The sequence below is a fragment of the Tyto alba genome, unplaced genomic scaffold, assembly GCF_018691265.1.
Source record: "Tyto alba isolate M040663 unplaced genomic scaffold, T.alba_DEE_v4.0 Super-Scaffold_33, whole genome shotgun sequence".
Classification (NCBI taxonomy): Eukaryota; Metazoa; Chordata; class Aves; order Strigiformes; family Tytonidae; genus Tyto; species Tyto alba.
Genome location: NW_024881308.1, coordinates 15,306,282 through 15,320,922, shown reverse-complemented (window position 1 = coordinate 15,320,922; position 14,641 = coordinate 15,306,282). Strand labels below are relative to the sequence as shown.

The 14,641-nt window shown below is 46.3% G+C and overlaps 1 protein-coding gene across 3 annotated transcripts in view; it reads left to right on the top strand.

The window, feature by feature from the left end:
- The window catches only part of NKAIN4 (sodium/potassium transporting ATPase interacting 4), a 52,565-nt gene that overhangs the window by 12,752 nt on the left and 25,172 nt on the right, over positions 1-14,641 (top strand). For all 3 annotated transcript variants that reach the window (XR_004409620.2, XM_033010422.2, XM_033010421.2), the window contains exons 2-3: positions 12,898-13,035; positions 13,582-13,662. Coding sequence is in view for 2 of the 3 variants with exons in the window: in XM_033010422.2 (XP_032866313.1) it covers positions 12,898-13,035; positions 13,582-13,662 (219 nt within the window). In the remaining variant the exon portion in view is untranslated. The remainder of the gene's footprint in view (positions 1-12,897; positions 13,036-13,581; positions 13,663-14,641) is intronic.

Genomic DNA, 14,641 nt, shown 5'->3' with positions numbered 1-14,641 from the left:
GATAAACAGTTACATATAATAACGCCACTGTTTGTCTCAGGCATCCTAATTGGGAGGCTGGGCAGCATCCGATGAAAACTCTGCATTGCACATTTTCCCTTTATAATGAGGAAGATTTTCCCTCCCTGCTGAAAGCCTCCTCCCCCAGTCCCATTTAGCAGAAAACTGAAAGGCCTGGTTTCATTCCACTTTCCCACAGCAAACTCATCCTGGCAGGAACTGCATTAAGGAGGACAAGTAGAAAATGATAATAAATTGAGGACTTGCTCTTATTTCACCTTGTGACAAATCTATCCAGTGGGTGACTTGGGGAGGGTGATAAGAGCATGGACTGGGCTGCTGCTTTCCTTTTGACGCTTGGCCATGTGGAAAATAAGCCCATTCTAGTCCCCGCTCAGAAGGGCTTTCCTTTAAAAATAATGCTTTTTAAAAGGCACTGAATCCTTATTTACACTGTTGGAGAGCCAGCAGCTCGCCTCCATCAAAGTGAACGTCAGGAGTCTCATTTCATCATCTACTTGGACTGAAGAGCAAAGACAAAGGGAACGCTGCACAAAAGGTGATACAGTCAATGCCATTAATACAAGTGGGAGAACTTGTTAAACCTTAGCTTTTTTTTTTTTTTTTTTTTTTTTAGCATGGCACTGTATTGCTAATAAATCCCTGGTAAGAATCTTTTGTTTCATTTAACTCCTCTCAAGTATTAGCAGGAAACACAGCGGTGCCGGGGATGGTGAGCATGAGAAAAGCACGGGCTTAGTGACTTCCACCACGGCTCACTCTCACACTTTGAACCCGAGACTCTCTGCCCCGAAGCACTTCCTTCCAGCACTCAGTCTAGCTTGTAGCAGAGATGTGCTCTTACCCTTTAATGTCTATCCAGAGCAGATTGCACTTCCTAAGCTGCTTCATCAGCCTGTGAGAAGCTGATCTTCAGCCTCAAATCTGTGTCTAAACTTTTCGCCGTCTCCATCCTTAGGTATTCACTTGATGAATCTGAGCGTTTCATGTGTCTCTGTTTTCTTGCTTTTATTGACTTCAGAAAAATAGATCTGAATCTCTGCTTCCCAGCCTGTATATTCCTCATGGGGGGCTTACAGCTGAGGAAGAAACCCAAGAGGTGGGCAGCCTTCCTCACCCCCGAGAGCAGCGGGGAGCACACTGCTGGGGCCGTGCCCAGGGTACCAGCGACTCCTGAGATGTGGGTGACAGCTCAGAAGTCATCTTGGGTCACACAAAATTGGCTTTGCCTCCTAAAGTGGTTGGAAAACTGAAATATCCCTAATTTACATGTCTTGAGGGAGACAAGGAAAGCTAGGTTTGCTACCTATAATTGTTAAGTTAATTAATCAGTTATTTAAGTACAGCTGATTTTCTTCCAGTGAAGCAATCAGAAGATGAAAGTCAGTAGTGATTGATTTATTTTCTAGCCACTTCGTAGAAGGGAAGTTGGTTGTGGGCATTGTGGTTACTGGAAAATTCCTGCAATGCCCCAAAAGCCTCTGACAGTCCCTATTTGTAACAAAATAGTCGTTTTCCTGTTTGTTCCAATTTAAAACCCTTCCTGTCAAAAGCATTTTACTGGAACCAGAAGCTGGACAGCTAAATGTTTTTCATGTCCAAAACACTCTTTTCTTCCCAGTTCTTTTTCATTTCATGCTTTGATGACAGGCCTGGAAGTTTGCTAGTATATTCATTAGGGGAGAGTTGGTCAGTATTTCTTCACTGATATTTATTTTTCAGCTGAAAAAATGGTTATGTGTTTTTACAAGTAGAGCTTTTTCGAGGGAAATTTTTCTTCTGCCCTTTTTTTAACTGAAATAAGCACATTTTTATGTTAGGTTGTGTTTTTGGCAAAGCACACACGACAGAGTGTTACTAGTGATGATTAAAACTCAGCTGTCACAGTATGGGTCATTTTATACTGACGATAGCGTGCATGAAATGCAAACAAACCACTTGGCCCATTTGCAGCCAAACTCCTACAAATACCTCCAGCTTCTAATTTGCCTGAAAACTTTCTGCATATTGCCACGACGTGTAGAGGGGAAACTCTCCTGGGTTGCATTTGATATATAAACCCAATCACTTCTGCAGTATTAGCTCATCTGCTCTGTCCTGACTTCCCAGCTGTTTATTAGACTGAAGTTACGTCCCCCGGCCGCGCAGCGCCACGTAAGATTAATAGCTGAGGTGAGCAGCAGCGGGGGGCCTGGTGGGGGGACTGCGTGGGCATCGTTTGCTGGGCATTGCTGGGATTTGGTTGGAGCATCAATAAGGCTGATCCCCCCATAAGGCTGATCCCCCCCCCATCGATTTGGGGGGATGCAGGCACGGGATGCAGCGGGGTGAATTTACCTCTCTGTTTCGAGAACGTGACAGTGATGGGAAAGGTGAGGGGTTTGGGCTGGAGTTGCAATCATCGTAGGGAGGTTCCCAACCTAAAATGCCACCTCTTTTTACCACTATGGGCAGGTGGGCATCCAATAAAAACACTATTGCAATGATAACGTGGTGTCTGCTGAGGCAGGATGATTAGTATGAAATATTAAAGAAGCTTTTTACAAGTACAACCCAAGTCTCCAGCTACCCTCTGTGTAAAATGAGGGTGTTATTTCTAAATCCACTATACAGATGGGAAGACAGACAGTTAACTTTGGTGGAAGGAGCAGGGGCAGAATAAAACCTGGTGTGTGTTTGGGGTAACACAGGCTTGTGCCGCCCTGTGCGAGAGCCAGGCTGGGTGTCAGTGCATCGATGCCCAGAGGCCTCCCTGGTGTTCCCGTGGGATTTCTCTCTCCTGCTCCATCAGACCCGGATTTTACAGAGCCCTTCAGCACGTGACTGCAGCTGGACACACGCTGTGCCTCGAGTCGGCAGATGCTCCAGCGCTTCACTGAATGAGGGCTTCTGTCTTCCTCAAGGAGCTGCTGCTCGTGGCATTACAGCGGGGCAACACTCGTCATCTGTAGCTGCTGGCAGGTGGAAAGGGAAAACTGCAAAATCATGGGAAACGCTTCCCTTTGGCTTCATGTGTTGTCTCTCCCTGACTCCCCCAACCTCACAGCTAGGTAATAGGAAGCAGAAGTGCTAAAAGCACTTCTCTGTGTCCTGGTGGGAGAGATAAAGTCTTCATTGCTGCTTTGCTTTCCATGAGAAACAGTTGCTCTGTGAAAAAGGGGATGTTTGTACAGTAATTACCAGTGGAAATTTTGGGGGTGGTTGTGCTGTTTCCCCTCCTGCTGCACAATGATTACAAATGGGCTTTTCTTCTAGGAGCAAAGTTGCAACAAAGCCATGGCAGATCCCAATTTCCTAGATTATTAATAATAACAATATAATTTTCTTTCTCTCTTATTTATGACCCACCCTGTGCTTCCCTTCTAATTAATTCTCTTCTCTTGCTGTAGACACTGCAGTGACACCAGCCTGATTTGTAATGTAAATAGGCAGCCCAGTGTAAAGGCGACCTGCAAGAGCACCGCAGGGCTCTAATTATAATTTTCATTAAACTCCTTCTGTTTATGAATATCCAAGCAATCTGGCATTGCAGCAGGAGCACGAGGAAATTAAAGCAACACGACCACTTAGCTACAGTGTCAGGGAGCGGGGACCCAGCTGTTGAGCAGAAACTGAAACAGGGTTCCTACGGACAAAGTTTTGAAGAGTTATTTCAGCTTTGGCATCCTTCCTCTCTCAAGGTTTTACCCCAGTTGAAGGGTTGGCATGTTTTTCCTTCAGATGATCTGGCTGGTGCAAGTGTTTTCCACGTGATCTATTTGTGACCTAATTAAGGGGATCAGCTGCTAGAGCTCCCAGGGCGATGTGCAGGCAGGAGCTGAGCTGGCCGGAGCAGGACAGGGCGGGTGGAAGGTGTGGGGCAGAGGGAGAGGGACTGGCAAGCACAGGGGAGGGCAGGGAGCAGGATCCAGAAAGGCCCTGGGGGGGGTCCCAGGAAAGAGCAGTGGCACAGACACCATTTGTCTGCACATGCTGGGGAGGAACCTGCTGAGTGGAGGAGTGCTCTGGCACGCAGAGCTATGCAGAAAGTGGGGCTTTGCTGGCCCTGCTACGTGGACGCCAAGAAACTCTCATCCTCATCTTCCCCTGGGTGAGAAAAACAGTTTCAGGTGGCTTTCTGCAGGTGTTTTGCCTTCAGAGAGGCATTTTAGTAACTCGGGCTACAGCTGACCCTTCCTGAGGAGAAAGTGCTGCAGGTGCCAGCCATGAATTAGATTTGCAAGGGGGACTTTTGTTCATAAAGCTAAAGGCAGGGGATGGCTGTGGTGTCACCTGGACACAGGGATTTTTTTCTCAGGCTGGGTGTGGACAGGACAGAGAAAAAACTGAGCTTGGCTTTTCAAGCCTGAAGCAAGAGTTTCGTTCTCCTTTGGGAAATTGCCAGTAGTATATTTAAGGTCACAATTCAACTTTGGGGTAACTAGAGGCAAAATAAAATAGCAGTTTTCAGTAAGTGCCTATAAAATAGTAAAGATAACCATAATTTTGTCTAAACTGTATGAGTCCAGCTGGTATCTTGTGGGCTTTATATACCCTGTGAATTTTAGTCTAACCCCTGAATGATTTTTTAAGTCTTTCTAGTGCACTTAAGAGCTCATGGGAATCTCTGAACTGTTCCCAAACTGCTGCTCCCACATCCAGGAGGCTCCAGAGAGCTGCATCACTAGAAGACAGGCTGGGCAGTCCTGGCCCAAATAATCCTCCAGTACAGCCTTGTACCTTCTGTGCAAGTATTGTTGATGTGTTTGCTCGCTCCCCTCATCAGCAGAGCTGGCTCTTTTAGGTAAGAAGATAATGTTTAAGGTAGCAGATGCAGAGGGTATAGGGTATATTCTTTGTACCCAACAACCCCTTTGCTAATTTTTAAGTATTTTCACTATTCTCCTGCATCCCTGTCATGTGAATGAGCCCAAACTTTTGATAGCCTTCCTGGCTGAGCAGTGGCAGGGATCACAGACTACAATGCCCTGTTGGTAGGAAATAAATCTCTCTATTAGAAAATTAAATTCCTGCTGATCTCCAACATTGCTCTGCCTCGCAGCCTTTATAGTGTTTAGATGGCTTCATAAATGGTAGCAGATCTCCCGAGGGAAACGGCTGGTGAGTTAATGGCACATCTTTAATATACTTCACTCAACAGGGAAATTTGTACTGATGGTGGGAGAAGGTTCCCCCCGCCAAAACCCAGTGCTAAAGCTGTCTGCCATGCCAGGATGCTCTTCATGGGAAGCAGCAAGGATGTTTGCCCACGATCACCAGTACGAGGTGGGCTAAGATAAAATGGCAAGTCCTCCCACAGGCAAGGGAAATCCAGAACTGCCAGAAGTGTGGAGCCTGAGCCTGGGGTAGGGCTGTGCCTGACAGAGCATCTGGCTGACAAAAATGTCAGGCACTTGTTGAAGAAACTCATTATATTTTATGTCTGCTGCAAATACAGTCACGTCCCCTTCATTCGAGGGCCCCCTCTCTCTGTTATAAAGCTGGAGAGCCAAATCTGAGCTATGAAACTGAGGGAGGAAAAAAACACTGGAGGGAGGGGGAAGCATTGTGGGCACAACAGATTAATTCAATTATGTTTGGGAAACTTAGGTTTGAGTGTTGACGTAGGTTACAAATAAACCAGGTTTGTCATTCTTGTCAGAGTGCTTTTTCGCCTGGATCACAAAGGCACCTGCTTATTAATTTAGCCTGATTGCTAATCTCAGCAATCAGCAATCACAGCAGCATGCAGTACTTAGATGCTATCAGGAGACACAAGCAGGAGGGGCGAGAGCAGAGCAGCTCCGGTATCTGATGCTGCTGCAGACACCTCTCTGCATCCCTCAGGTCTGAGCCCCAAGGCAAGACGTGATCCAGGATCACCAAACCAGCCATCGTGGAGTGTACAGAGCACAAGCCTCACCAGGCACAAAACTGACCCTGATCTGGGAGAAGGTTAGGCAATACAGGACAATAATCTTACTGAAACGTTCCTCCTAGGAAGCAATCTTTTTCCTGGGAGCTGTGTTCTGAGCACGATTCGGAAAGTCAGTGCTGGACAACCTCTTCTTTCCTCTACAAGTTCATGTGCAAGAGCCAGCTAATTAACTGTATTGCTGATCACCCCCATTCAGAGGGTTGTGGGGCAGGAGAGGGGCTGCCACACTTGTGCTGTGCCTGGGGATGTGCCATTTGGTGGGGACCACGGACTATGGAGTCTTGCTAGAAAAAGTGCTGCCAGCTACTGCCTTACACCCCAGAGCCTCTCCCTTCACGTACCCCGGCTGTTTTGCCCACTAAATGGCCCAACCCGACACCTGAAGCAAAAAGGTTTGAGAGGTTTGTGTGCGTGAATGCTTGTGCATAGCCCATGTCTCCAGCTGAGCACGGCTGGTGGCTCTACGTGGTGTAGTAGGAAACCTCGGTCCTTCCGAAGCCAGAGACTCAACTCCAGACACAAACAAACAGGCTTCTGCACCGTTTCAGTGCCAGCCTCAGCCCTTACATTTAGCAAGGGTTGTGCCTTTCCTGGAATGCTAAGCAGCATTCGGGCGTGTGGGACTGAATAATGACTTGTCTTTGCAGCTAGGCTGTTTCTGAAAGGCATCGGCAGCAGAAAGCAGAGGGATCAAGGTCAGAGCAGTGGCACTCCTGTGAGTGTCATTGACAACACACAAAATGATGCTGGGAGGGGAGAATCCAGAGCACAGAGGTGGCAGGACAGGGGGAAGGAGGAGGTGAGGGCTCAATGTCAGGCTGTTCAATAGCTCACGCCGGAGTTGGGGACGACTTCAGCTGCCCTGAGGGGTTTTTGGTAGGCATTGGTCTTCCAGGCCATCGCAGTGACCAAGGTTGGCTTCTGAAACATAAATGATTTCAAGATAGAAGGTCTGCTGTTGGAGGCCTCTCTAATGTCTGTGTGAATAGAAGGGGTTTCAGCAGCTTCTGGGGAGAAAACAGACCAAACCCAGCAGAGAATGGGGCTTATTGTATCCAGTGGCCGGAGTGACCAAAGATGTCTGAGAGACAAAGTGACAAACAGAGACCTCCTGTGCAATTAGTCTCTTGACCTCTGTGGTTCGGCGAGGGATGCTGGGAGAGGAGCTGTGGATCACAAGGCCCCAAGGAAGGTTTCCCTGACAACACTTACTGAAGAAAAATGAGATTTCATGAATGCAGCGGGTATTAGCACGTGAGATGCTGACTTTAGAAGAGACAAGGACGCGGCACCTAGCAGAACGAGCCCCTCGGATAGAGGGATGTGAAGTAGTGGCTCGATGAACTGCTTTTTCAGACAAAATTAATTAAACAGTTATAACAACCATTAATATTTGTTTAGAAATGCAGCCACTGTGGTAAAAGCAGAATTATTGTTTAATAATTTTTCTACCCATAAAATCTTCTCCACCTTGGATAAGCGCTGTCACGGAAGGAAATTTTCTGCTCACTGCTGATAGTTTCACCACACTGCAGCTTGGGTTTAGAATTCTTTACATCTAGCATTGTTTCACCATTTACAAATGCAAAGCAATTGTTGAGAAAGACTATGTATAATAATATAATATATCATAATAATACCAATACAATAATAATAATAACAATAATAATAACAACAACAACAGTAAACAGAGCAGACAGGTGTTTAATATTGCCAAGCTTAAACTGTATGGAACAAGCAAAAATAAAGATATTTGTGTTCAAAACCTAAATGATATATTTTTAAACTATACATTTGAGACTTTTCAATCTCTTCCTGTTGTTTCAGCTAGCTGGACTTAAATTTTCATCCTTATATGATGTCTCATAGGCATAGCAGCACTGTGACTTTGTCCTCAACTCAAGCTGTCAACCATTGCATGGCCAAAATACCTCAGAAAATCAATGCAAGTTTTTCCTCAAGAAAAGACCCGTGACCTTTTTCAGTGAAAGTCTTGGCCGCTCCGATGGTGTTTGCACAGTTAACAAACACAGAGCATCTTCTTAAAAAGCAAAGCCAGTTGGCAGGAAATCAAATGCTGGATCAAGGCGTCAGGAATCAGCCAGGCAGCCCTGAACATCACAGGAGCGCGGTGGTGGCCGAGGGCTGGAGCTGAGGCTCTTTCTCAGTTCAGGCTAGAGAGAAAGTAAACATAGGGGTTTAAGTTGCAAATTTTGTCTGTGTTGAGGCTGTAGATACGCACGCAGGGGTTCAAGGTGGCTGCATACACCACTGAACAAGGGCAGTGCAGGAGGTGGAGCCGTCTGTGAGGCTACGTGTCCTTACAGCAGAGAAAGCCAAGGACTAGCAAAAGAGTTTTCAAGTTGTTTTTTTTTATAGGCCAAGTGGAAAATTGTCTAGGTTTCTGGGTAAAACACTTTCTCTTAATTTTTCAAGAGTATCTCCCTTAAGTCCTGGCTGGCCCATAGCAGTAGGATCAGTCTTTGCCATTTGCTCCATCTCTTGCATGCTTGTAAATTTATTTCCAATATATAATTTTTAAAATAAATTTTTTATTAAAGCTGAACTTGGGAAATGTAAAAGCAGATTTGCTTACGGGAACAGATACGGATGGACATGTGCATGTGTGTAGGCAGGACATCCTCTTTGTGGAGCTGTACCTGCCATTGGGCTTTCTGAGCATCTGTAAGAGTCATGTCAACATCTTGAAAGTGCTATTTGTTATTTGTGTCCCAACTGATTTCAGAAATACAGTGAAAGACACAGATTCAAACCGAAGAAGATTAAAGGCTTTAAAAGCTTTATAAACTAAGAAGAGCAAATCTAGCTGATAACATGGCCCTTGATAGTAGGCTATAAAGGACAGAGTTAAAGAATTACAGGTGACTGACTTGTTGATCGGCATCCCTTCTTCCTTAGCAGTGCAGAGGCACAAGGGGAGCAGGTTGAACTCTCCAGTTTATCAGCACAACAGGAGCAACAGAAGACAAAGATGGAGCGTAGAACAGATTCGAGGGACCAGAATTTAAACGAGCACACCCCAGCCCACGTTGAATCAGCTCGGGGTGTCCTCCTGGCATCGACATCTGCCAGTGACACTGTCCTGCCGGAGCCATCGGAAACGCAACTGGAATGGTTTGAGCCCCCCAACAAGAAACTGTTTCACATTTTGAGATGTTTTCTAAAACCATTTTCCCATTCTGCAGTGGGCTCCATCAGGCAATGCTCCCCTCCAGCTCAGGGACAGCTTCCCTCTCTGGTGAAGTTTTAATGGTGTAAAGACCTTGAGCATGTCCCATCGTGCTGCCTGCAGAGCCCTTCTTTACTCACTGTGTGTGAGCTATGTGATAGGACTCTGTAAACTGCAGAACATCTTCTCAGCCTTTCTTATCTTTCCCAGCCATATAAATGAACGATAGCCCAACAGACAGCTTTGGCTTGTTTTGTTTGCCTGGCTAACAATTACCTCACATGGTTATTTGCTATTCCAGTTTCACTCAGATCAGCAGAAATACGGTTTATTCCAGGAGAGGAAAGTCTCCCACAACTATTCTGATTTTAGTACTGCAACAAATCATTTAATTTAAAGAATGAAAGGTAAAAATGTTCTATGGGTTAGAGAAGCAAAAAGAGCAGAAGGAATCCTGGCTTTAATAAGAATTGTCATAAAGAAGAAAAATTTGCACTCCCTGATGGAAAGATCCTGTCAGCTTTGAATGGGTTGAAACCTGTGCCACAATCTGTGAAATTTCTCTTTACAACCAATATCTCTAGAATATAATAGGCTTTCTCAATAGAATAGTGTGAATCATTGTAAAGAACGCTACAGCAGGGATATTACTCTGCAGAAACTTGGCAGCAGCAAAGATGGCATTTCCCCTGCTCAGCAAGAGGGATCCAAGAGAGGTGCAGTACGAGGGTACAGACATATCAGTACCCATAGCAGGGGCAAACCCTGACCCTGCCGTTTCTGAGCCAGATGGAAGGAACCACGGTTGAAGGGTACCACGACATTCTTCACATCCCAACCCCAAACCAAAGCCAGCTGAGCCCGAACATCAGCCCTGTTTACCTGCAAATCTCAGCAGCATTTAATGGCTAAGCTTTACACACAGACCTGTAGTGTAATGAGTGAAACCGTTGTTTATCTATTTGTTTTTAGCAAACATTTCCTTAATTATGCTAGGGAACGGGGACAAGCCCAGGGTAACTTCAGGCTGCATTTCTGATGGCTGGATCGCAGTGCAGACTCACTACCTGCGTGTCAGTAATACGGCGTTCGAGTTCCATCAGCAGCATTTGCACTTGTCATCAACACACATCTTACAGAACATTGCTTTTATTTTTATAAATGAGGGAACAGCTTGCCACACAAAGGAGTACCGACCCAGCCCTTGTTCCCCTTAGCTGAACCAGCAGACAGGCACAGCAGATCTCTGTACCAGCTGAGTCACGCCTGCAGCTCCCCGGGACACAAAACCATAAAAAGTATGCAGAGAAAATATCAAAGGAACAAAAATCAGGACAGAAACAACCTGGAGACGAGGGCAGCCGCAGTAAGGAAGAGGGAAGTATGACACGAAGCTAACTTCTGGGATCATGGGGGAAAAACCCAGTGTGGTGGGGGCCGGGAGAGCTCTGGGAGCTGTGCCCCAGTCTGAAGTCGGTGTGGATTGGCAGGTCCATCTCCAGGCCAGTTGGGTACCTCTCACTTCAGAGACCAATTTCTTCCCTGATCCCAACAAGCCAGGGAGCATCACGAAGCTGTGGAAAGACAAGCTTTCGCCTTTTTATACAGCCCTAATAGCAAATGTTAATTTGTAAGAAGAAAACACTTTTCTAGACATGGATGCCCTGAGTCTGGAGTGAGAAAACTCACGGCAGAAGGCATGGGTGGGAAGGATTTGTCTTTCTACCCCTTTTCAGGGCCTGAAGGCAAGAGGGGAAGCTGAGCAGAGCATTATCTCTGCGAAACACACCCCCATTGTGTCCCCTCCACTAATTGATGCTCCGCGGTGCTGGCTCTTGTGGCACATACTCCCGTGTTAATGTAACACACTGAGCCAATTAAATGCCTGATTGGATGAAGCGGTCACAGTCAAGTGACCCATTGCCAGCCAGTCATGATTCAAAATTTCCAAATATCGTTAAGGTGCATGCATTAATCCCCTCCTAAAAGATTAAGCTTTTAACCTATTACTGCTGTTTCTGATGAGATACAGAAAATCCGCTGTGCTCGAGGGGGGGGAGCAGGCGGCACGGTGACACGAGCGGCTCTTGCCCTGTTCCATCCCCCGCGCCCCGCGCGGCCCTGCAGCACATCTCACACCATCTGCCAGCAGGTTCAAATGGATCAGAACAGGGCAGTGTGTGTTGCTTCAGAGGGAAGACTAATTATCTTGCAGAAGAGACAGATTTGGAGACTGCCTCCATTCCCCTCCCACTTGCTGCCCACCTTTGCCAGTGAAGAGAGATGTCAGAGAGAAAAAGCTGCTTACCACTGCCCTGCTTGATCTCCCTTAGCCAGGGCTGATTTAGATTTCTTCGAAATACAGATTTCTGTTGAACTTCCAAGGTAGTGTTGAGAATTGCAATACCTTCCTAGCCCAAGAGAGGTGTGAAGGTGATCCAGGAAGAAGGAGGAATAAAGGTCATTTAATAGATGTGGCTTCCCTCATCAGGGGGCTTGTCTGGGACCTGCAACCACTCCCTTAAATGCTTTAAGCCATTACAGAAGCTCCGGTGCTTAGTCCCCAGCTGCCATTTAAAAGCTAAGCCAGGAAAAGATGTCACACAGCAGTTTACACACAGTAGACTAGGAACACCCATGGTTAATGTCTAATTAGCAGTTAAATTACTATTGACTGTCGATGGTAAATGGTAATGATTTATTTAGGTGAAAATCAATATGAAATATCATAATGCAATCCCAGCGTACTACTATGATAATTAAATACACTTTAAAATCTTACCCTGACAGGGAAATCTCCTGCTGTGCCCTTGCCCTAGCAAAGCCACTGCTCAATGGAGGGAAGCTGGTTGTGCTGTTAGTGAAGACAAACAAAGAGAAGGTCTCTGCATAAGGCTGGGCACTGGGAAAAAACCTGCAGGAACACTTTTGTCCCCTCCTCTCACTGTTTTTCCTATAGCCATAGTATTTAAAGGCTGTGGGGATGTAAAGGCTAGCATGCAATTTCATGTTTAGCGTGCTCTTTCGGCTGCATGCGTAACACACCAGTTCAGATGCAGGTGACAAGTTGTTGCCTGATACGCAGACGAGGGCTGCAGATGAAAAGCACATCTTTATGCAAATACGATTTGAAAATCAGGCCCAGCACTTCAACTGAAATGGAGTTTTATTTCTAGAACATAATACTAGCCTTGAACCACGTTATTAGTGCTGGAGAGGAACACAGCTTGTCCTCCTGGAAAACTGATGTGTTTGCTGAATATCTTTGCTGGGAGGCAGCATTTTCTGTGGGGTGAAGGTGGGGGAGAGAGTTCCCTCCTCTCCCTTACTTTGATGGATGCGTGCCAGAAAGCAGAAACATGAGAGGTGTCAGGAATGATGGAGTGACGCTGAAGGCTCTGACAAATGAGCTCTTGAAAGTCCTGCTGCAACCATTTAAGATGTTACTGTCCCACTGCTCACCTCTGCCAGGGCCACCTCCCCATTGCAAAGGGCACAGAACAGAGGATGTGCCCCCACGCAGGCACTGGAGCTCACTGCTCTGCGTTAGCTTAGCCATCGGAGGAGATGGGATGAGTGCAGGGTGGAGGCAGGGGCATATAGACACGTGTTCTGTCCTACTGACCTGGTTCACAGGCAGTAAACTGCTTTGGGACTGGAGCAACATCTTCAGCTGCTGCAGTGATTTGCTGAGGGAGCAGGTCAAAACCTTGAGAATAAACATCATGAGTCCAGAAGCTGTAACTCTCCTTTTCCTTCTCCCTTCCAGCTTGCTGCATTAGAGAGGCAAGTGTTTGATTTCCTGGGATACCAGTGGGCCCCCATCCTAGCCAACTTCCTCCACATCATCATCGTTATCCTCGGCCTGTTTGGCACTATTCAGTATAGACCTCGCTACATAGTGGTGGTAAGTAACATCCATTTTGCTGAGAGCCACTCAAAGCCTTTCACAGCCTTTGCTCTTGTGGACATGGCAACTGCTGAGGAACTAAGTAAAGCCCTTGGGAAATCAAGCACGAGCATTGTAAACAATTTTAGCAGGAGGTGCCTGGCTGTGCTTGGGAACACATTGTTCACTGTGCTGCACTTTTACCGTACTTATGCCAAACTTGGAAGGTTTCAGATAGTTACTACTGGTACCAAAGTAACATTGAGGATCTGCATAAGAGAGAGGGAGACCTAGATGCTGGACAAATGCATGGCAGAAGCTCTTCTGCTCCCTCCAAATTTCTGCCCCTGTGTCTCTAATCAAACAAGGGGCCATCTGCATATGGGAAACAAACAGGAAGAGAAAATGATTGCAGTGCTGACTCAGGGCATTTAACTGCCCCCAGCTGCATCTCAGATATATATATATATGCTAATTCCAGCTGCAGATCATATATATATATGCTAATTCCAGTGACTTCCTAATGTTTATTGCTTTTTTTTCTCTCCCTCCATTCCCTTCTAGTATGCCATCTGGACTGCAGTTTGGGTCACCTGGAATATCTTCATCATCTGCTTTTACTTAGAAGTGGGAGGGCTCTCAAAGGTGAGTAGGGGTTTTATGGGTAAGTGTCCAGTCTTTGTATCAAAGGGGATGGAGCTCAGCTGTGAGATAAGGGAGGAGGTGGGTGAGTGGTAAGGGGTTCTTGTCTTCTTGTCTATGGAGAGAGCTGCCTTACTAGGGGATGGAGGAGCACTGCTTGTTGTATGAGAAAAATGAGGAGCTAATATTGATTTCTGGAGCCCTTTGTTGGTCAGTGAAGGCTGTAGCTGGAATAAACCCTGCCTTCATAGCAGGTAGCACGTATTTGTTTTTTAAAACAAGAGCAAGCTTGGCAGCAGAGCCGTCTTGGGGGGGGGGAGATGGCTCTTGGGGACTAATTCCCAGCCATGATGCAGAAGTGGCTGAGGAAGGCTATGAGCTAACTAGATTATAGCTGATCCTCTTGTGATCTGATAACACCTTGGGAAGAAGGTGTGTGATTTGGAGGGGAAGGCCTTGATGCAGCACTGTGTGTGCTCTCCCTGCCAGCTTGTCCTGGGGAACAGCTGCAGCAGGGACTCAGTCTGGCTGGGCTGACTTGGACCAAGGACTTTGTTGTAACTCCATGCCTGACTGGCTCTTGATATTTTATTTTTTTTGCCTCCCATTACTGCTGAAGGCCTAGTTCACTTCAGCAGCAGGGATAGGTACCTGGTTGTTGCCATATCAGGCAAAATATTTCCTGTTGCACCTTTTGGGAGAGGGTCTTCTCTCTGATGAACAAAAAGCAAATCAGAGGGATGCTGAGGAAGCTGGCCCATCTCCTGTGGATGTGGCCTCAGAGGTGATGTGGCTTCCCTGTCTTAATTATTTTTTCTTAAATAGAGTGGTAGTTATTCATAGCTATTGGCTAGGGTGTTGTGAGTTAATGTGAAGATCTTTGAAGACTAGATAAGCTAAGTATTGCTGTCTGCTTAATGAGGGATGAGTCAGAAATAATAAAAATGGGAGGCAGGCTGTAGATTAAGCCTGGGCTGTAAGC